The sequence below is a fragment of the Eublepharis macularius genome, chromosome 12 (assembly GCF_028583425.1).
Source record: "Eublepharis macularius isolate TG4126 chromosome 12, MPM_Emac_v1.0, whole genome shotgun sequence".
NCBI classification, from domain to species: Eukaryota; Metazoa; Chordata; class Lepidosauria; order Squamata; family Eublepharidae; genus Eublepharis; species Eublepharis macularius.
The window spans coordinates 59220146-59242975 of NC_072801.1; the positions used below are offsets into that span (position 1 = coordinate 59220146).

Genomic DNA, 22830 nt, shown 5'->3' on the forward strand with positions numbered 1-22830 from the left:
TATACCATTTCAACAGTACTTGGTATACCTTGGATATTCTTTTCTTGTCCTCTTTAAGAAGGGTCTGCTCTAGTTCCGAATTCTCTGTTCGTATACCTCCCTTTACAGAGTCCGAGTTATATAAATCTCTGATCTGTCTATACTGGAACCAATCATAGTAAGGTAATAGTTCCTCCTGAGTCTTTATTCTGAGTTTAGATGCTTCAATTCTAGTTATTTCTTTATAAGTTAAGCATTGTTGCTCATTATCAACAGCTCTCGGATCTATCACCTCATATGGAACTACCCACAAAGGGGTTCCTTCTTGTAAGTAGATTCTGTACTTCTTCCAGATTGTATATAAACTTCTCCGTATATAGTGATGCAGGAACATCGAGTCCGCCTTTACTTTATCATGCCATAGGTATGCGTGCCATCCAAATATTTTTTTTGTATCCCTCTAGGGCTAGTAGTTTCTTGTTCTTTAACGTCATCCACTCTTTCAACCACACTAGGCAGATTGCGTCATGGTAAAGTCTTAGATTGGGCAGTTGCATTCCGCCTCTTTCTTTTGCATCTTGTAAAACTTTCATTTTCACTCGAGGCTTCTTGCCTGCCCATACAAAATCTGATATTTTCCTCTGCCATTTTTCAAATGGCTTAGAGTCTCTGATGATTGGTATTGTCTGTAGCAAAAACATTACTCTTGGTAACACATTCATCTTAACTGCTGCAATCCTTCCCAACCATGACAGATTCAGTCTATTCCATTTGATCAGATCTCTCTCTATCTGAATCCATAATTTTTCATAGTTGTTTTTAAATAAGTCTATGTTCTTTGCAGTCAGTTCAATTCCCAAATATTTCACCTTATTTGTTACTTCACATTCCGTTATTTCCATTAACAATTGTTGTTTTTGCTTAGTCATGTTTTTGCATAATACCTTTGATTTCTTTTTATTGATATAAAAACCTGCCAAATCTCCGAACTCCTTGATCTTATCTATCACTTTTGGCATGTTCTCCATTGGGTCTTCTACAATTAACATTATGTCGTCCGCAAATGCTCTGACCTTATAAGAATAGTCCTTTATTTTTATTCCACGGATTTCTTCATCTTGTCGTATTTGTATCATCAGGATCTCCAATACCAAAATGAACAACAGCGGAGACAACGGGCAACCTTGTCTTGTTCCTTTACTTATAGCTAATTTCTTAGTCACTTCATCATTTACCACAATTGCTGCATTCTGGTCTCTGTAAATTTCCTTAATTGCTCTAATGAATCTTTCTCCCATTTGTAGCTTTTCCATAGTGGCAAACATAAAGTCCCAGTTTAAATTGTCAAACGCCTTTTCAGCATCAACAAAGAAGAAACCAACCTCTTTATCACAACGCTTATCATAATATTCAATAGCATTTATCACTGTCCTCAAATTGTCTCTGATTTGTCTGTCTGGCAAAAAGCCTGCTTGTTCCTCCTCAATAACTTCCGAAAGCCACCCCTTCAGTCTCTCCGCCAATATCTTCGCAAAGATTTTATAGTCATTATTGAGTAACGATATAGGTCTGTAATTTTTCACGTTTGTCAAGTCTTGGCCTTCTTTAGGTATCAGTGATATATTCGCTTCATTCCAGGTACCTGGAATCCGTTGATCCTTTAAAACTCCATTAATCACCTCTTTTAGGAATGGTGCCAGTTCATTGGCCATTGTCTTGTAGAATTTAGCCGTAAGTCCGTCTGGCCCTGGCGCCTTTCCTAGATTTGCAGATTGTATTGCCTTACTTATTTCCTCATCCGTTACTTCATTATTCAGTCTGTTCCTCCAAGCTTCCGAAATTACTGGGAGTTTCATTTTCTCCAAATATGTCGCTATTGATTCTTTATTCACCTCTTTCTTATTGTATAACTTAGCGTAAAATTTGTAAAAGGCTCTACTAATGGTAGTCTGTTCCAAATACGTTTTATTGTCCTCACATATTTTGTTTATTATTTTCTTTTCCCTTCTCTTTTTTAATTGCCATGCCAAATACTTCCCAGGTTTATTTGCTCCTTCAAACACTTTCTGATTCAGTCTTTTAAGGTTCCACTCCAATTCTTTATTATTCATTGCTGTCAGCTGTTCTTGAAGTATTTTAATTTCCTGGTACAGTTTCTTTTTCCCTGGTCTCTTTTTTAACTGTATTTCTTTGGCTTTTATTTTCTCCTCAATCTCTTGTCTCTTCTCCTCTTTCTTTTTTCTCACTCTACCATTTAAGTCCATTAGTATGCCCCTTATTACCGCCTTATAAGCATCCCAAACTTTGTCAGTTGGTACTTCTTTATTCATGTTATATTGTATGAAGAACTTTGTCTCTCTTCTCAACATCTCCATGTTCTCTCCTTCCTGTAACAAGTCCTCATTTATTCTCCATGCTTTCCTTTTTCTCCTCCTCCCTAATTTCCACATGATTGGATTATGATCTGAGCCTACCCTCGGCATTATTTCTACCTCCTTAGTCCATAACGCTAAGTCTTTTGAGGCCCAGATCATATCAATTCTTGATAGTGTACAATGCCTTGTAGAGTAAAAGGTAAATTGTCTACTTTTAGGATTTTCTCTTCTCCATACATCTTCTAAAGTCTCCTGTTTTATCAGCTCAAAGAAAAGCTTTGGTAACAGTCCTCTTTTCTTTTGTACAGTTGTTGTCTTTTTATCTAGTTCCAAGTTAGTCACTCCATTGAAGTCTCCAGCAAGAATTATCTGGTCGTATGAAAGATCATCTAATTGCTTCCTCAAATCCTCAAAGAAGCTCTCTTTTGCACCATTAGGTACATAAATTCCGACTACCAACACTTTTTTTAAGTTCCATGTACATTCCACTGCTATAAATCTGGCTTCCACATCTTTTATTACATATTTTGGCTGTAGCTCCTCTTTTATGTACAACACCATTCCTCTTTTTTTCTTATTAGAGGTCGCTACAAATTCATTGCCCAATTTCCCCATCTTTAAATATTTTGCATCCTGCTTTCGAATATGGGTTTCTTGCAAACAAACAATATCACATTTTTGTTTTAATAGCCAGTGGAAAATACTTTTTCTCTTGTTTGGTGAGTTTAGTCCATTTACATTCCAAGATAAAACTTTACACTCCATACTCATAGTCTTGTTGGTAAGTCCTTTTCATTGTCCCTTATAAATCGCTCCATCTCTTGCTCAGATCTGATACGCTTTTTGGCCCCTCCAAACTCAAAGGACACACCTTCTGGTAACTCCCATCTGTACCTGATTTTCATGTCCTTCAAGATCTGAATTAACACTTTATATTTTTTCCGATCTAGTAACACTGACCTGGGTAATTCCTTCATTATGATAATCGTCTTGCCATCAATCTCCAATGGATCTTGAAACTGTTTTGTCACGATCTTCTCTTTCATATTTCGTGTCGTAAACTGCACAATCACGTCTCTTGGTAGTTTCCTCTGGGTTGCAATTCTCGAATTTACACGGTATGCCACATCTAGGATAGCCACAACTTCCTCCTCCTCCTTCCCCAGGTATTCAGCTAACACCTCAGTCATCTGTTCTTGCGCTGACTTTCCTTCCACTTCTGGCAAACCACGAAACCGTAGCTGCTTCTCCATGTGTTTAGTTTCTGCAACCGCCATTCTTCCCCTCATCAGTCTCATCTCTGTTTGTTGCGTGTCTGCTAAGTTCTCCATCGCGTCTTCTACTGTTTTAACTCTCTGCTGCGTTTCTTGTAGTTCACTTTGTATTGTTTCCATACCTTTTTTGACTTTTGACAGCTCCGATTTTACTGTCTGTTTGAGCTCTTTAACCTCTTTTATCAGCTCCAATTTCGTGTCCTTAAGTTCTTTAATCACATCTAAAAGTTTTTTGTCCAGGTTTTCTATTGCCGATTGCCACTCTTTTTTCGACATCGTGGGGCTTGCTTTGGCTCGCTCCCACGAGTCCGCTCTCTTCCTTAACTCCGTGGCGTAAAATTTAGATGTCTTTTTATTTCAAATGTCCCGGTCTTCTTGCAAAAATTAATTTTTAAAGAGTCCAAAATGTCGGGCGTCTTTTCTCTATGGTTTGTTACTGGAACTGCTCTATTAATAGGATGGGGAGTTAGCTTAGCAGTCCAGAACTAAAACAGCGCGGATCTAGCCAGCTATACCAAGGTCCATTTTCAGAAATCCCCGTGACAAAGAGGCAGACTACAGATGTTCAGTCAATAACGTGTATTTTCTAATAATGTGACATATGCCTAAAATTACACACACATCCAAGATTACATACAAGATCTAAGAAATACAGAGTATGAACATTAGAGACCTGAGCAGGAACCCCACGATGACAAAGGGCATACTCACAAGCAGTAGGCATGTCAGAGATATGGACGTGACATGATCCAGCGCCCGCACTGGAATCACGGAGAGACAGCAAGGAAGTGGGATGGGGCTGGCGCGCGCGCACCCTCAGGTTTGAGGGGCTAGCTTATATGCTTTCAAAGCACCCAGGGGCTGGCGCCCCTGTCAGTGGTTCTCACGACTTAAATCAAAGAAATTGAGCCCATCGGGACTGCCTTGATTGGACCATGTTTGAAGTCTGATTAATTTATAAATGACACTTTTGGGGAGAGGGGAGGGGAGGAGGAAGGGGAACCGGGCCGTTTGCTCGTTCCCAGCGCCCATCCTGGTGCCTTCAAGTCCGGAGTGCAAAGGTTGCTTTGATGTGCGCTTGTTGATTGCCCTGGCTGACTGATGATCAATCTCCATTCAGGATAGGTGTTAAGAAATGCAAAGGAGAGTGGGATTCTCTTGCAGCGTACGTGGTCCGCTCGCTTCTTCGAAATGGCTTCCCAAAGCAGGCTGTTCCCCTCGGCTTCTTGGCTGTTGGCTAGGACTTACCAGCAGATTGTCTGGCAGTGAGGACAATCAGCCCACGGGAGGCTCCCGGCAGGAGCTGGCCAGGGAGCGCCTGGCCACCCTCGCAGAAGGTTTCCCCTGGCTGGCATCTGGCTGCTGGCAGCGTAGCTGGAGCCCAGAGTGAGGCAAGCTCTCATGGCAGGCAAGGGAGCAGCGTTTAAGACACAGTCCATGGTTGGCAAGAGGGCAGCATCACACAGGAGAGTCCAGATATAAGCTTGAGCAGGGCAGTGCCATGTAAGAGTTCTGAGAGCAATTGTCCAGGAACTGTCAGTCTGTTGCAGCATCAGATATGAAACTGACACGTGTATTAGAGGAACACAGGCACGGCAGTCTTTTGGTGTAGAGCTCAGACCCAGTTCATGGCTGGCCTCTGGAGGGAGGGGGGCTGCTCGGTAACAATTCCCCCCCTCGGGGACCACCCGACTCAGGAGGGTCGGTCCCCGAACATGTCTTCACTGTTGAGCAAGAGTGGCACGTCTGGTGGTCGAGCATCCAGGGGGTGGGAGAGGGAAGGGGGAGGAAGGGGAGGTGTCATTTGCAAATTTGGTATGGAGAACCACACAGCCAGATTACAAAATTTAGATCAGCCAATGGGCTGCACATCTCTGTGTCCACCTCAGGAAAACTACCCATATAGGTATGCATAAACACATGTACATAAACACATACACACATATTTCCAAGATGCACCCGTTAGCACAAGCAGGAATACACAATTTCATAATATGCAAGATAACTCATATGCACATACTTAAGGGCAGAGATACTTCACAGAATGATCAGTGACTGTACAACCACAAGGTAATTCATTCAGGTAAAAGCGGGAAGCAGCACATACATGGTTTGAAACAATTCATCTCTCATTTCCGGGTGAGGGGTACATAGCAACTCATAAGCCCAGACACAGGTGTAAAGCAATTCATGAATGCATAGTAATTCATGGGTACAGAGCAATTCATAAAAGAGCAATTCATAAACACAAAACAATTCATTCATAGACCTATCCACTCATAGAGGGTGGAAGTAATTATACAAGGCTAGACATCGCATCACAATTCATGAACAGACATCATTCCCATGTGGCTAGACTCAGAGGTGGCTTACGGTGGTACAGATGCATACATAAGAACCATGGTTATTTCATATATGGCCAAAATCAAAAGCAAAGTAGAGACATGAGTACTGGTGGTATGGCCATAGGCTGAGCTGAGGACATTTTATACCGAGATAAAATATGCATAGACTCAAAACATAATGTGGTTCACAGTACAAACAAACACAAGGATAATGACCATAATACCTTAAAAGCACTATAGTTGAGGAAAACAGAATTGAGGGAACAGTTCATAAGGCATACAACTTGGGGAACTAAATTCATAGGACTACACTTCCTAGAAGGCAAGTCATTGGAATAAGTCCATAGGGACCGGGGGAGGAAAAAGATCACAGATGGCGGAGTCCACAGCACAGCTATGAGACTGGGTTGCATATATACAAGAGACAAGCAAACTTAGTCCATGTGTCTGTGCACTCCCCTAGACATCTGCGTTGAACTGCAGCGCTGGAGCGTGGGCTGGTAGATAAGGCGTCAGGCACACAGTTTCTAGTCCTCATGGAGGTGGAGCCACAGGTGGCCGTCTGGAGGCAGATCGTGGGTCAAGAGGTAGAGAGGAACGCTCCCCCCCTAGTCCACAAGAGGGCCTCAGAGCGGTGTCCGGCAGGCAAAGTGTCCATGGGACCGGTTCAGTCCATACGCATAAATGTACACACAACTATCATGGTTCATAACAGCAAGGGCAATAAAACAAGCAAGGGATGGACGGAGAGCACCAAGACCTGGAAGACCAACATAACAACAATTGGGTGCATGGTCAGATTGGATATTCCCATAGCGGTGGGGCTCCAGCAGAGGAGGGCTAAACCGTAATATTCAGTATTACATTAATAATTAAAGGTAGTAACCAATAAGCAGTAATCAATTATAGCGGGTCAATAAGCAATGAGCGACCAGTAGGAATCAGCAGGCATAGTATACACCATCAGTAGGCCATAGTCAACATGCAATCAATAATAACGGGTAGATGCAAGCATACAGTATTCACAGAGGCACAGTTTACAGTATAGCTGTCAAACTGGGTTACGCATATATATACAGAAACAAGCTCATTCAGCCTATGAATACATGAAACAAGAACACACTTCCACTCCGCTGTCACTTCGCAGTGCAGGATCAATGAGGAGCTCTAGGCACACAGCTTCTGGTCAATTGGCTGGGTCTTCACTTGGTGGAGCTTGGAGGTGGATGGAGTCATTTCCATTCCCTGTAGTCTGAGCATGCAGTAGCTAGGCTGGTAGGGGTGAGGCGCCCTAATAAAAGAGACCTCCCCCCCTAGTACCCAAGGGGGCTATACATCAGAGCAGCTTGGGTGGGAGCTGCTGGGTGGGCAGACAGCCTCATTGAGCATCATCACAAGCATCTTACATTCATATAAATCATGCATGCTCTTATACATATAGTACTAGTAAGCCATAACAATATGTATACACATACAGGGTGAAATGCAGTGAGGTAACACAAAATGGCGTTAAAAATCACTGAGGTCAGCTAGCTTGGTCTCAGCTTTCCCGAACCAGCAACTCTGAAGAAAAGATTGTGTGGTGCATCTGTGGTTTAATAGTATTTGTACTGATTCAGAGACATTTGTGCATCGGTTTCCCCATTTTAAAATACTTAAGCCCAAAGTTTAGTGAAAAGGTGGAACCTCCAGTGCCAGGAGCAGTCATGAATGTAGTAATGCTCCCAGGCTGAGATCAGCCTAAATAAAAGTGCTCATTGGTTTCCTCTTAGAACTTGGAATAGAAAGGACCCAAGAGTAGTAGAACGTCTCCAGGATGGAATGTAAATTCGGGTCCCCACAACCCCATCCTTTTTTTAATTGTAAGTCTCTCTCTCTCTCTCTCTCTCTCTCTCTCTCTCTCTCTCTCTCTCTCAATATGTTTATGAACCTCTGCTTTCAGAGGCACTTTGTTGTACCCCACTTTATGGAAGTCACTGGCCTTCTGAAAACAAGGGGGGGAGAAATAGCCTCTCCCACAACCCAATCCATTGTTTTCAGAAGCCCAGACAATCTTGGTTAAAGGCATAAACCCAAAATTATTACATCATCATTGCATTATTGTTGATTACATGCTGCAAGACAAAATTTTTCCTGTAGGACGGATCTTTCTTTAATAAACTGCCATATGCCCGGTTGAATTAACCAATAGCCTACCTTGCAGGAAGGGTGGTGCCTTTGAATAGCTGACAGCTGCACCCACCCCATTCTTTTGTTTGCTTAAGCCAACTCAGTACTGGCATATATATATATATGTATCCCCTTTTGTTATATGTCTAATAAATGGACTGGATTGTTGGGTGAAATGTTAATATTGGATGTTAAGTAGGAGCTAGATGGTGTGTGTAAAGAATAATTATTAAGGCAGAAGGAAAGATGAAGGCAAGCTGTATATTTCAGTTGGTCTAATAGGAAGTAATATGTAGAGGTAGGATCATTTGGTATGTGCAAAGAGGTTTAGAGATATTTCTGAGAACTGTTTGGAATAAAGATATAGAGAATTAACGCTTTGAAACACCCGGCAGCCAGTGTCCTCTTTACTACTGTACAATTTACCTTGATGCTGACCTGCTCAGCAGCAAGAGGTTCCTCTATGATTTTGTAATCCAAGATGGCTTACTTCCTTTTCCGCTGAAGCCGCGACCCTTCCCCTTTCAAAGATGGCGATTCCCTTCTTCCTGCCCTCCGGCAAGGGCCGCTTCTCTCCAGCAACTCTATTGTTATTACGTACTTCCTGTCTCCCGACTTCCCACAGTAGGTCTCGCGATGGTATCTTTTTCTCACAGCTCCATAACCGCAAGTATTCAAAACAATAGTCCAATTTCTTTAATAACTTCTTTAAACTTAGTCTCTTTTCAAATACAACTCTTGCCGAGTCTTCCCCTCCTTATTATTAGCCTGTTGCAGTTTGAAAATCTACTTTTCTTCCTCTCTGCTTTTACCAATCTGTCCCGTATCAGAAGATAGTGATCTTTACCTTCTCATTCACTTTTCTCGGGTTGTAATCGCTGTTTCGATTTTGACTTCTCCTCTCCACTTCTTTCCCCAATCGAAGCTTGGGTATGTAGGTCTTATGCCAGCCGAATTGGCCCCAGAACTGCCGCAGAGATCATAGCCGACCTGTCGCAGGGTGGGACCTCAAGGATCGGGAGGGGACCCGTTGCATAGAGCCCCCCCTCGTCCGAGATCTAACACACCCTAGGGTCTTGAGCGTTCTTTGCCTGCTCTCCGCCTGAGAGCAGTCGGCCGCGGGCTAAATTTCCCCCGCCGGCCGCTTAAAACGGCAGTCCGGTCAGCTCCGCAAATGGAGCTGCTTCAGACCTCCATGAATCCCAAACCGGAAGTCTCCACCCCTTGCCTAGCTTACCTCGCTGTGCTCGACTGCTTCAAGTGCTTTTCTCTCCAGCCTGACTTTGATGTTCTGAGGGAGCCAGGCTGGGTAGGAAAGGACGTGAGGCAACAGAGCCCCATGAAGTGAGATGAAGGAGGGATGGGACTTTCCACTGCTCTCAGTCACAGGCTGCTTTTCATGAGAAAACTAACCCCTCACACACAATTTATAGATGAAGTTGGCAGATTCTGGACAAACACAAGCAACTAGTTTGCCCTTAATTTGGTCCCTGAATCTTTAAGCATACATACGGTGGTCGACAGTGCTGTCAAGTTGTAGCCGACTTATGGCAACATCTACTGGGATTTTCAAGGCAAGAGATGTCCTGAGGTAGTTTGCCATCGCCTGTCTGCATAGCGGCCCTGGTCTGCTTTGGTGGTTTCCCATCCAATTACTAACCATGGCCAACCCTACTTAGCTTCAGAGATCTGATGAGATTGGACTAGCCTGGGCTATCCAGGGCAGGGCAAGCACATATATACTGGCTTTGATAGTAAACATTGCTTCCATTTTCTGTTGTGGAGGTGGTCCTTCTGCTGCAGAGCACGTTCCTCTGGTGCTAGGAGCTTCTTCTCACGCAAGACTAGTATCTTCCAATGAGATGCAGGAGGAATGTGCTCAGCAGGGGAGGACCATCTCCACCCCAGAGTAAGAGGGGTGCAATCTGAAGCAAGGGGTAAACCACTCTTTACTACACAGAGGGGTAGATTCAAACTAAACTGGCAATTTCTGATGATTCCCACTTCCTGTTGCAGACCACCACCACCCCACCATGTAATTCCTCAGGGTCTCCTTTCACTCAGAAGAATCATTTCATGGAGATCATGGGCTGCAGTGAGAAGGGGGAGGTTGGAAAGTTCCATTCTGCCATTGGAAAATGTAATCTGGATCCATCCCAAGTACTATCCCCCTCTTGATATTTTTTGGCTATTGGATCAGTGGCTTGTTGTCTTTCTTAACCAATGTCTGCTCAGATCCTGCCTTGGGCTTAGAAAGTTCCGCTTATCCATCCTAAGGGATGAATTATTCCGAACTAGAGTCTTGCTGGTACCCAGAATTGCATACTCTGTAATCCTGGTCACTGAAGTTAAGTCCCACTGGTCACAACAAAACATTTCCTAGTTTCAGGGCTGTTATGTAGGCCCCAACACAGCAAATTTGGGATGTGAAAATGGTACAGAGAGAAGCCATCCTCCTTCCTTTGCAGTGGTCCCAATATGAATCGGGGCCCTGCTTTTTAAAAGAAAAAATGCTTGGGATCGCATTTAAAAAACACCTTGTGCTTCTTCTAGTTTGCCTCTTATTTAGGACCACAAGTTCAGATTCTGTTTGGGTTGATGTGCTGAGCAGAGGCTGAGAATGCATTTCCACTGCTGATTAAAACTGGTTTGGTAATCATTCCGTCTTCTCAGCTGATTTATGGAATACAAAGTCATTGTGGCCTCCGCAATGGTTGCCAACCCCTAGATGGGGGATCCAGGCAAGAGAGATCAGTTCTCCTGGAGAATATGGTAACTTTAGAGGGTGGACTCTGTGGTATCATATCCCTGCTGAGTTCCTTACCCAGGTTCCAAATCTCCAGGAATTTCCCAACCCTACTGGTAGGCACAGAACTTTCAGTGCGTATGTGATAAAATGTCCCTGTGGCAGTTGTGAGACCTTTGTGTTCTGTGGATCAGCCCTCAGGAAACCCTGGAAATTGTAGTTCTACGTCTCTAACAGGGAATTCTCAGCTCCCTCACCAAACTACAATATCCAAGATTTTTTGGAGGAAGCCAGAGGAGTTAAACTAGAATAAAAGCCACATAGTTTTGATACCTCTTCAAATACAAATATGATCTTGGACTTTCTGTAGTTTGTGAACTAGCACTCATTTCATCTGAGAAAGAAATACAAAGCAGATTTCCCATAATCTTTTTACATACTGTTTGAACCAACAGTCCTTCCTGGAGAATGAGGATTCCATCGTGCTCTCAAGATAATTTCTGAATAACCCTTTTCTTCTTCTTGCCTCGTTCCTTGCTCTTTTTCACAGACACGAGAAGAGTGGCAATATGTCTTCCTCATTGCCTCACTGGTGCATTATGGCGGTGTCATCTTCTATGGGATTTTTGCCTCTGGCGAGAAGCAGCCGTGGGCCGAGCCCGAAGAACTGCACGAGGAGAAGTGTGGCTTTATCAACGAGGATGAACTGGCTGATGAGGAGGATGAAGCGGCCCGGATGGCGACAGGAGGGGGTGTCGGGGGAGGCGGTGGCTATGGTGCCACCAAGAGCACCAGTTTTGCCAATGGGGGCTGGACTGCTGACTGGGACAAGAAAGAAGAATATGTACAAGAGCCCGGCAAAGATTCGTACATGTATGGAAAAGCAGGAGAACGGGACTTATCATAGAGTTGCCCCCATTCCTCCTCCCTTGTGAGATGCTGGGGCCTTTGTTCAATACACTGGAGTGAGGGGGGAAAGCCTACCATCAGATTGCTTCCCCCCACCGCCGCTTCATGTGACCTTTCCTCCCCTCCCACCTCAGTTCTGGTGCGTTGGTGCAACTGTCTGGACCCACTGAAAACTGCCCTTCTCTCCCCCACCTCCTATTGATTTGGTATGACCCAGCGGCACATACTCTAAACCCCCTTCCCTTTCTCACAAGCTTCAGTGCGTTGCCATGACAGCAAGCAGGCCTCACTCACCATCTGCTCTTATCCCTCCAGCTGTAGTGCATTGGTATGCCCCCTGGAACCAGGGGTGGACTTAAATGACTTCCCTGTCCCAACGGAATCTCCCTACGACACTACAATACTGTCGTATGACCTGTTGACTACAAATTAATTGGGACTTTGTAGGAACTTTGTAGGGACATAGATCAGCAGTACAGCCCATGCTTTGCATGCACAGAAGTCCTAGGTTCAAAAGGACCTCAAGCAGCAGAGCTGGGGAAAACCCAAGCATAAAGCCTTGGAGAGCTGTTGCCAGTTCAGGTAGACAAACTTGGGTTAACTGGACCAGTGGTCTGACTCAGCATAAGGCACCTTTCTGTGTTCAGTCTCCCACTCCCAGTGTCTCCTCCTCATTGAAATGCAGGGGGTGGCGCTAAATTCACATGTTTTGCCCTTCATAGGATCCTGTTTGGTCACTATGATTTTGATGTTCCAGCTATGCATTACAGGAGTGTGCATTACCTGCGATCCTCCTGATACACACAGTTGCCTTTTTGCGCAAATAGGTCAATATTTGTATTTTCCAGCTTTGGTATGGGTCAATGCATACTTTCAAAAATCCTGATTTCCAATTGCATGTACCAAAGGTGGAAAATATATGCATTGCCTGATCTTCAATGTATGTGTGTGGAAGACTGCAGGTAGCATTCTTTCCCAGCACATGGTTGGAGTGCCAAAATCAGAACTAAATGATTCTTTGGCCAGCTCCGTCCTGCATCTCATAAGTTTTGTACCTTAGGTGATCCTTTTGGCTCAAAACTAGATCCAAAGTAAATGTCACAAGTGACATGAGTCGGGGCATAGGTGCCTGGCCCAAACTGCTGTCACGTGTTACAACTCATATAAAGTGGGGTTGCTCACCTGAAGGTGCTCTATTGCTCCCCCATTTGCTGTGAGGGGGAGAAAGGGCTTTCAGCGACCCTACCGTGTCATTTTTGCTAGCAGAAATGGCTCCGGAGTGGGGGGGGGGGAGCTGTTTACCCTTTTCCTGGCTCCATGTGTCCTCCCTTGGAGCAATGGAGCACTTTTTAGCTGAGTAAACCTACTTTATACAAGTTGTTACATTTGACAGCAAGTTAGGTTGGGCACCCCTGTCCTGACTTGGGCCATCTAGTTTGGTTCACAGAAATAATTTGTCCAAGAAAAGAAGAAAAAACAAAGATGTAGTGGGGAAATTTATTTTATTTTGTATTTGTCGATCCCTATGTTTTTTCATGCTGCTTTGTCAGGGGATCTTTAATAGCTGTCTCTCTGCATATTCCCACCATTTTACAGGTTCCCGGATGAAACAGCATGCAAAACGCATCGGGAGCTATAAATACAAATAAAATATATTTTCCCATTGCACCTGTGTTTTTTCTTCTCTTCTTGGAGTGTGTATTGGAGTGGCCCCTTCTGTTTTTCACAGAAATAACTAACCCATTTCCTCCTGGGAATGTAATGGAGAGGTTTGACATGTGAGGGGACAAAGAGATCTTACACCTTCAGCATCTATGTGCCACAATCTCCCAGCACTGTAAGGGGAGGAGCAGCTCACCTCAGTTGTAAGGCTTGCTTGCACGCTGAGAAATACAGACTTCATATTTCCAAGCTTAGCTTAAGACCTCAAACTTGCTCCTTAAAAGTACAGCAGCTCTCTGACAGTTTCTAAATACTCTGTTTTTTACTGTGAAGAATTATTCTGAAGCACAAACAGTTTGCAGGTAGATGTTTTCACCTGACAAGCCACAGTCTTTGTGGCAGTTTCCCATGCCCCCTAAATACATGCTATTGTCTCTTTTTCAAAGCCCCCCCCCAATAAAAATAAGAAGAAAAGAAACTCTGTAGGCAGGGGTCATTTTGTAGAAAAAGAGCTGGAGGAACTCATTAGCATAACTCATCAGCATATGCCACACTCCTTGCCATCACGGAAGTGTGTCATTAGCATAGCTGATTTGCATATGGCACACCCCCTGACATCATCTATCCTGGCTGTTTTGGACCCAATCCTGGCCATTCAGGGCCGAAATTGGGCCCAAAATGGCAAAAAGGGGCTGAAAATGGCAAAAAAGGGGCCCAAAATGGTCAGGATCGGGCTGCTGCTGAGTGGGAGATTGATCTACCACCTGTCAGAGGCCCGATCCAGGCCGTTTCGGCCCCAATCCAGGCTGAAACGGGCCCAAAATGGCTGAGGGTCAGGTGGGTGGGGCCACCTGACATGTGACCTCTTTGGGGAACTGTCGGAACTGCGTTCCTGTTTGTTCCCCCTCGAAATGAGCCCTGCCTGTAGGTGGGCGTTCACGCTATTTTGTTATATCAATTTTCAATGTTCAGTACTTCAAATTTATTTTGAACATTTTCAGTTTAAACAGAATTAAGAATTCAAATTTCCCCTACATGCGGGCTTCATTCAGGGGGCAGCTACGGGGTGGCTACTGGCCCCTGGCGACTTTTGCCTATGAAACCTCAGATACTTATTTATAAAACAGTGTGTTCACACTAATAATGATATCTATTAAAGCACTTTAGAATGCTGTTTTTAATGGCTGTAAAACATTTTGAACTGTGGTAAAAACTGCACTGCAGATTTAAAGTTAGTGGAAATCATTTTTACTTGTTTTGGTTCTTCTAAAGAACCTTGGCAATTATAGTCATTTAAGGGGTGGGGCGCTTAAAAGAATCCCCAATTCCTGACTAAATCCATTTCTAGATGTCTTTGTTTTAGGAATCATAATAGCTAAACATGTTTTAAATTAGTTTTAACTGCTGCAAATTATTCTTTTTTTAAAAAAAATCCACAAGATATTTAAAGTGCTTTAACGGCCCTAGCGTGTTCTTAGCTTTGGATTTTAAATCTTAACATGAGCCAATGTTAGGGTGCCAAATTACTAGAATAAAATCGATTCTGGAATACTCCAATCTACCGCACAGAAGAGTGAGATGCAGAAATCAGCCGGTGAAGCTTTTCATAGCATGGAGCTAAAACATTTTAATCTGCTAATTGCTGCAGTCCAAAACTACTCTTAAAGGGAGAGCTATTAGAGGCCTGTTCAGAAACTGGCAGGCCTACCCAGCACTACTCAGTGGACACAAGAATGTTGTTCTAGGAATTGAGGGGCATCGTTTTTTTAAAGGCAGGGATGCTCTGAGAGCCCTTGCAAAAAATGTTTTCAGGAATTCAGTTCCCTCAGTTGTAAAAAGAAAAGGGAATAATCGTGGCTACCTCATAGAGTTGTTGTGAGGGCAAATGCAATAGGATTGTAAAGCACTCTGCACAGTTAAGTGAATGATTAATCATGAGAATAGAAATGCCTGGGTCTATGGAACTGTTTCTGATTATACTTCCCCACAATACGCACACATGTACACAAACTGACATACAGCTTTTATATAAAAAAATCAACTTACCTATTACAAACTGGGTATGAGTGGTTTGGATTGTTCCAGAGCACCCCTCTATCCCAGCAGCCCCAGGTGCAGTCCCCCCCCCACCTCATGGAAGCCCCACTCCAATAGTGACTGGCTGGTGGTGGCACGCCCTCAACTATGGAGGGACTCTCCCGTTTCCTCTGTCCTTTCAGTGCTTTCCTCCCAATAGCTCCCTCTGTGGGTTGGTTGGTCTGTCTGGCATTTGCTCTGTTCATGTAACCTCCCTCCTTGGATTACCCCAACAGTTGGAATAAAGACCCTGTTCTTGTGTAAATATATAAATATAAATATTATATATGAAACCAAACATGGTTTGTCAGCCTTGGGAAGGGACATGTGTGCATGAAGCTGGGAGGTCTTTCTTCCATTTTGTCAACCCCTATAACATTTCTGTATATTCGCTGCAAACTCATCAAACTTTTATATACTAATAGTCAAGTGGCCTTGATCTGAGGATACTTAAATCTGAAGACTGGAGCCATGAACGGACAAGACAGATCTTCCTACACACCTGAAAAATGCCCCAGGTTTACAGAAAAATCTGAAATCTAAAAAATAAAAATAAAAATGTAGGGTTTTTTAAAAAACCCAAATGATAAAAGGAGCACTTGTAGTTTTAATCAGATAGCCTCAGTGATTGTTGCTAGGCAACCATTAGCCAGTACTCCAGGCTTGGTTTCTGTCAGTAAAAGGCAGGAGGAGGGGACAGGGCCCTTTCCAGGGCTGTTTTGGTTTTTGAGGGAGGATCATTGGGGCCAGGCCCAGCAGCAACCACTGGGCGGGCAACTTGATATATAACTTGCATGCCTCACCTAGGCCTGGCTGCTTGCTACTGTTCAAAAGCCAGTATAATGTAGTGGTTAGAGTTTCAGGGTAGAATCTGGAAGACCCAAGTTCAAATCACTGCTCTGCTTTAGAAGTAGGGTTGCCAGGTCCCCTTACCCCTCTGGCAGCAGGCGGGGCACTCGCTTTTAGAAAGTCTTCACAAGCCTGCTCCTGGCACCAACACAATGATGTCACTTCCAGGAATGATGTCATTGTGCCGGCTGTGCTAGTGCTCCTGCTCTTCATGCAATTTGGGCCCCAAATGGGCCAATTCTTTCAGAATCAGCCCGGCACGAAGTGCAGAAACATTCCCACAGTCTGCGTGATGATGTCAGTCCCAGAAGTGACATTGTCACGCTGCACCGGGAGTGCACCCTGGGAGGCTTGTTCCCTCGCCTTTCCCCCCCACAGGCCAGGTGAATGGTGGTGGAGGACGGAGCCTGGGAATGGGGGATTCCCTTGCCACCACTGAGGGACCAGCAACCGGAAGCTCTCTGGTTGATTTTGATTCAGTCCCATACACTCAGCCTAACCTTCCTCTCCGGGTTGTTGTGAGGCTAATAGGGAGACTAGGAGAATGATGTAAGCTGCTTTGGGTCCACATTATGGAGAAAGGCAGTACATAAATGAAGTAAATTAGTAAATATAGATGAAGATGGGGGCAGATAAAAGGTAAGTTGTTTAGTGGGTTTGAAGAAGAGAAGGGTGTAGGGAAAGGTGAGCATTAGAGATGGGCACGAACCGCATTATGAACCTCAAAACCCCACGAAAATGGCGATCGCGTGATTGTGACCCAGCGGTTCGTGATTGTCCACGGCCAACGAACCAGCGTCCGGGAGAGGCCTGGTTTGTTGCGTTCGGGCACGGTTTGGGAAGCCAGACACTCAGGCGCCAGCAATCTATTCCCCTGGCAACGGAGCCAGGGGAATGCCTGAGCTCTGTCTGCCCTCCTTCTGTCGCCCTGGAAACCCAAATGGATCAGCAGGGCTTCCTTCCAACCACGGAGCTGCAGAGCAGTTACATGTTGGGAGAAGACATCCAGGGGAGGGAGGGGGAAGGGGGTGTTCTGTAGCCATGGGCATTCCAATCTCATCCCTGCAAACCCTGATAGGCAGCTCTGACGGCCAAATATAGACCTCCTATGTTGCTGAATGGGACCCATGCTTATAAATAACTGTGGTCTCCCAGGCTGGGTTTCACTTTCTGCGAGCAGTGGAGTGGGACAGAGCTCTTGCTTGCCACTTGCTAGCCTTTGGGGAGAGGGTATAACTCCAAGATCCCTTTTGCAATCGTGTCCAAACTTGGGTGATGGCTGTAGAAGAGCGTGCAAAAGACTCCCCAGGAATATGGGCTGTGTAAGTGCCAAGGAGGGGGGCGTTCCTTTCCCCCCACGAACCGCGAACCGGTTCGTCAACGGGAAATGTTCGTTGTGGCTCGTGATCTCGGGATCATCGTCGGCACCGAACCACGAACCACTGGTTCGTTAATTTTTTTCGGTTTGTGCCCATGTCTAGTGAGCATATAGAGGCTACCAGGAGAAGGGAAAGAGGAAACAATGTGGGGAAGAGGGAAAGTGAACCCTCCCCACCCCAAATCCTTGCAGGATCCCCACCATGCAACTGGGCCTGGCACAACCAGTACCACACAACTTGGCCAGAAGGGAGAGACTGTTGGGTGGTAGAGAAAGGGGGAAGGTGAAGACAAGAGAACAGTCAAAGGTGGGTGGGAAGAAGGAAGCAGGAAATGGGAGAGAGGCTGGGGGGGGCAGGGAAGGGAAAGAGGACATGGTGGGGAAGAGTAAAATGAAATGCTCCCTGCAAGTCCTTATGTTTTTATACCCTGCTGAGATCCTCCCCCTCCCCAGCCACATCCTCCCTGAGCTCCATCTCCAAATTTCCAGGAAATTCCTAACTGAGAGTTGGTAACCCTACAGTTTCTCCGCCATGGAGGGGAAAGACAGGTGATGGCTTTACTACAGTGTGGTGGATTCACACAGTGTGTCAAAAATCTGCTTCTGTCAAAGGAGATTTACCTCAGGATCCAAGCCAGGGCCTGCCCCCTGCTAAACAGCGTGTGTATAAGCTGACTTCTGGTGATCGCTCATGGGGTTTTCAAGGCAAGAGAGAAACAGAGGTGGTTTGCCATTGCCTGACTCTGTGTAGCAATCCCTGAATTCCTTAGGGGTCTCCCATACAAGTACTATCTAGGGCCGACTCTACTATAGCATTAAATATCAGAGGACACCAAGTTAGCCTGGACCATCAAGGCCAGTACCTGCCACACAATGGGAGCAGATAATATGCTAATTTTGTTCTGACCATCCCTAAAGAAGAATTTCGAAATTAAAAACTAATGAAGCAACCAGACTTCTTTGTTGATCGGGCTTGGGGGAGGGGACAGGGAAGAATAAGGAAATACAATAGTTAGGGTTGCCAACTGACAAGAAAATATAACCTGGCTTGCTCCTGTGCCATTGATATGCAGAAATTACACAGTGAAGATTTTAATACTTTGGTGCTGACCATGATCAGTCACTAATTGCTGCAGATCAGAATACTATTGAAAAGACAGTTAAAGGGGCTGACTCAAAATGTGGTAATCTGAATGTGCGTGTATGTCTGTGTGTGTGAGAAAGATGATTACCACAAGGGCTTCCTAAAACATACAAGACTCAAAAATTGAGCAGGGGGGAGGAGGGAGGAGGAGGAACAACTGGTCCATGTTCAGCCATCTGTAAGCAGCCAACCTAGGTGCTGTGGGGGAACTGGGTTTGCACGTGGCCAGGCCAGCAGCTGCAGTGAGATTAAGCCAGGAATAGACAGTTGGCTCAAGGATTACTGGGGCTGGAGGGGGGGCAGTTCTGAGAGGGCACATCAGAGAAACGAAAGGAAGTTCTGAGAATAAACTAGTCAGTCCCTCTCAGCCATTGGGCATCCCTCTCTTCCAGACCCCCAGTTTCTCAAGGTTATTGAAATTTCTGCTGTTTGCATTCATGCAGGTGTTTGCAGTAGCAAACCTTGGCACCATCTCTGCCTGGGAGACCAGGGACAAGAAGACATGGGGAGGAAGTAACAGTATCTATAGATCAGTGGGGAAAGATTGCTAACTCTGGCTTGGGAAATTCCTGAAGATTTGAGGGTGAACCTGAGGGAGGGGGAGGATTTCAGCAGGGTACAATACCTCCAAAGCAGCCATTTTCTGCAAGAGAAGTGATCTCTGTTGTCTGGAGATCACTTGTTAAATTCCAGATCTCCAGGCACCGCCTGAAGGTTGGCAAATTTAGTTGTGTCTCTGCAGCACTATGGTTCTTCCCTTGGTGGGGCTGCTATGTCTCCAGGTGCGGAACTGGAGAAATTAATAGAGAATTCCTCAGAACCAACCAAGAGAAACTTCTAGAATACTCCTGCCAAGCCAAGTATCTTTTAAAGCATCTGTCAAGTGTTAGTGTCAGAAACATATAAACTGAAGAAGAGCTATTTTTAATCTCAGGCTTTTACCTGCTTGCAATAAATATCTTCCTTCAATAACAAATCATTTTGTTGGCCCCTTTAAGCATCTTGCTGTGCTCTGGCTATATTGACTGTACCTTCTGCCTGGTTCCCCTTTGGTTCATCACCCCCCTTTTCTGTCTCCCCAGAAGTAGCAGGATCTGGTGAACTTGACAACAGCATTGGGTACAGGAATGCCAAAACAGCTTCGGAGCATGTGCAGAGTGGGGAGGATTCTAAAGCAAAGGGTGTGAGTGAACAAATTTGAGCTCCAGTAGCTTTTCACTTTAAAAAATGGGGCCCTACAGGAATCTGTGTTCTCCTGTTCAGGCCAAGGAGATGCATACCTGTGTTCCCTCTACACCTGATCCCATTCCCCATTTCTGAGTCTTTACTGCCCCCTGCTGGTTCTCTTCCCCTACAAAAATCTGAACGGCCAAGTTCACCGTTAATCGCAGAGACAGCTGCTCATCTGGAGCTATGATTTGGGAGCAGATAGAAGTGCTTTTGGTTTCTTTCTATCATGTGGGCAATGCGCTGGGGGATCTGTTCTGCAGGGGCAATCAGCAGCATCTGAGGAGCATAAGATAGGGTGGAGAGTGCAGTGGGAGGAAACAGGGACAAGACCCCCAGGCAAGACCCCCATCTTTTGCAGCAGATGATCTGACGACAACTTGCAGCAGATTCAAAACAGTGCTTATAGTAGGGAGATGGAACACCTGGGTTCTTAGGAAGCAGAGGAGGACAGGGAAGTCTAAGAAATTAGAATTCAAGTGGAGAGGGAGCAGTAATCCAGAAGACAGAATGCAAGATCCAGCTGGAAAGGCATGGTGTCTCAAGGGCACCAGCAGAAAAACTGGAAGTACAACTTCTGCCATAATGTGAATTATGGGGGTAAGGGAGAGGGAAGTGTGATTATTGAGAAGAGTCCCCTTTCTTCTGCCCTTATGTTACAGTGGATGGTGAAACTGGGATCCCACTCAGGTTAACTCTCTGTCTGCCCCAGGTGGTGGCCATTGCCTCTTGAGGACTCGGCCGGGCGCAGAAATATGCCCAGACCCACAGCACCCCCAAGGCCTATGGGTCTTATGCAGAACTGGCTCAGGACCCAGATGTTGGAGAGCGACTTTCATCTAAAAGGAGTGGGGCTCGGCCAGGGAACTTGGATAGCCATGGGGAGGGTATATGGAAAATGCCATTTGACTGGATTCACTAACTGTCCATCTAGTCCCATACTGATTGACAGGGTGGCTTTCTAAGCTCAGCTGCCCAACCGAGCGAGCCCCAAAGGGATCATCAAAGCAAGTTGTCCCCAACAAGGATAATAACAACTGTGCTTATATAATGCTTTTCTAGACAGATTAATGCCTCACCCAGAGCAGTGAACAAGTTAGCGTTTTATTATCCCCAGACTACAGCTGGGGAGCTGGGGCTGAGAGGAGTGGTTTACCCAAGGCCACCTACTAAGCTCATGGCAGTAGTGGGATTTGAACTGGTAGAGTGCTGATTTGCAGCCAAACCACTTAACCACTGTGCTACAGCAGTCCTCAGTCTACCATTGAAATCAATGGGCCTAGACTGGAGTAACTTTGCTTAGGATTGTGCTGTTAGTTGGATTCAGTGGTTAGAGATAGAAAGCAGACTACATACAAATTGCCTCCCAAATTAATAAAAATAAATAAATAATGGGAAGGCTCAGTTTGGATCTGTGCCATGGTGCTGAAGGAGAGGTTTATGATCCATTTCCTAATGTTTTCCTTTTCCTGCAGATTCCAGGTTTTTGCTGGTGCCTCGAACAGCTGATGGTCAATGGGAAGAACAAGGAATTCCCCCTTCCTCCTCTTTCCCCAAAACTGAAATTCTTTACCAGCACTGGTCTGTTTTGTGAAGTGGAACATGTCTTCTCCAATGCCACTATCCCAGACACTTCTGGGAGTGGGAGATCACAGTATCTGAGTGTCGGGGCAGGGAAAAGCTGTGTGGCAACTGAGGTGCAAGGCCCAATCTTGACTCTCTGCTCTCTCGTTCCTATCCTGCAGGTTTGAAGGAGAGCCCCATCTTGTCTCACACAGAGAGCCAACTGGTCCACTCTATCCTGGATGAAGTCCATAAGCAGCTGGGGGTGTCATATTCACAGGACCCACCCTAATCCGTCCTCTGTGCATTTTTTGAGCCTTGTGTCTGCAATTGTCAAGAAAACAAGATGCCAATAAAACAGATTGTGTCAATGTCAGCGGAAGGATTTCTCTTTCTGTGGATTTTTCAAGGAGGCGCGTAGGATGTGTACACTTAGTTCAGATATAATAGCAAAACAAGGTTTACCAGTATATGTTCAAACTTGAGGAATCCTTAGGGACAGGGACATGGTGAGGCCTTGCAAGTGTTGAGGCCTGCCAAGCCAAGGGCATCACCATTGTCACTTTATGAGGGAAGCTGAGAAAGTCAGAATCAGCAAAGTCTGTCTTCTTTTTTTCTGTGTTCCTTCTGGGCCAGGATCCCAGAAAGCTTTTAAAGTTGCATCTTCCCTGAGAATCCTCTCAGGAATTTCAGTGGTGTGAGAGGAACTTGCATGTCTGCCCAAATAGGAGACGTTGGGACTTGGATCCCTTGGCAATCTTAAGCTCTTCCTGTAAACTTCGCCCCCTTTGAGGATCTTGCTGTGCTCAGGGTCTTAGTAGCCAAAAGGGAATTTGCTTCAGGGTTACTGTGGGAGAAGAATGGCCAGGTTTACTGACCTGGACGGCTCATACTTGCCCGATTTTGTCACATCCTCAGAAGTTAAGCAGGGTCGGCCATGGTTAGTTCTTGGATGAGAGACCACCAAGCAACGCCTTGGGTTGTCCTTTGTCTTGAAAACACCATGGGGGGGGGGTCTCCATAAGTTGGCTGTGTCTTGACAGGAAAAAAAATTCCTGAGGCTTTACTGCCCCCTGCTGGTTCGCTTCCCCTATAAAAGGCTTGATGGCCGAGTTCAAAGTTCTTTGCAGAGAC

At 45.2% G+C, this 22830-nt stretch overlaps 1 protein-coding gene across 1 annotated transcript in view; it reads left to right on the forward strand.

Moving 5' to 3' along the window:
- Positions 1-11795, forward strand: part of SLC17A7 (solute carrier family 17 member 7) — a 32491-nt gene extending 20696 nt beyond the window's left edge. The window contains exon 13 of the mRNA XM_054994084.1: positions 11439-11795. Within this exon, the coding sequence (XP_054850059.1) occupies positions 11439-11795 (357 nt within the window). The remainder of the gene's footprint in view (positions 1-11438) is intronic.
- Positions 11796-22830: the final 11035 nt, after the last annotated feature.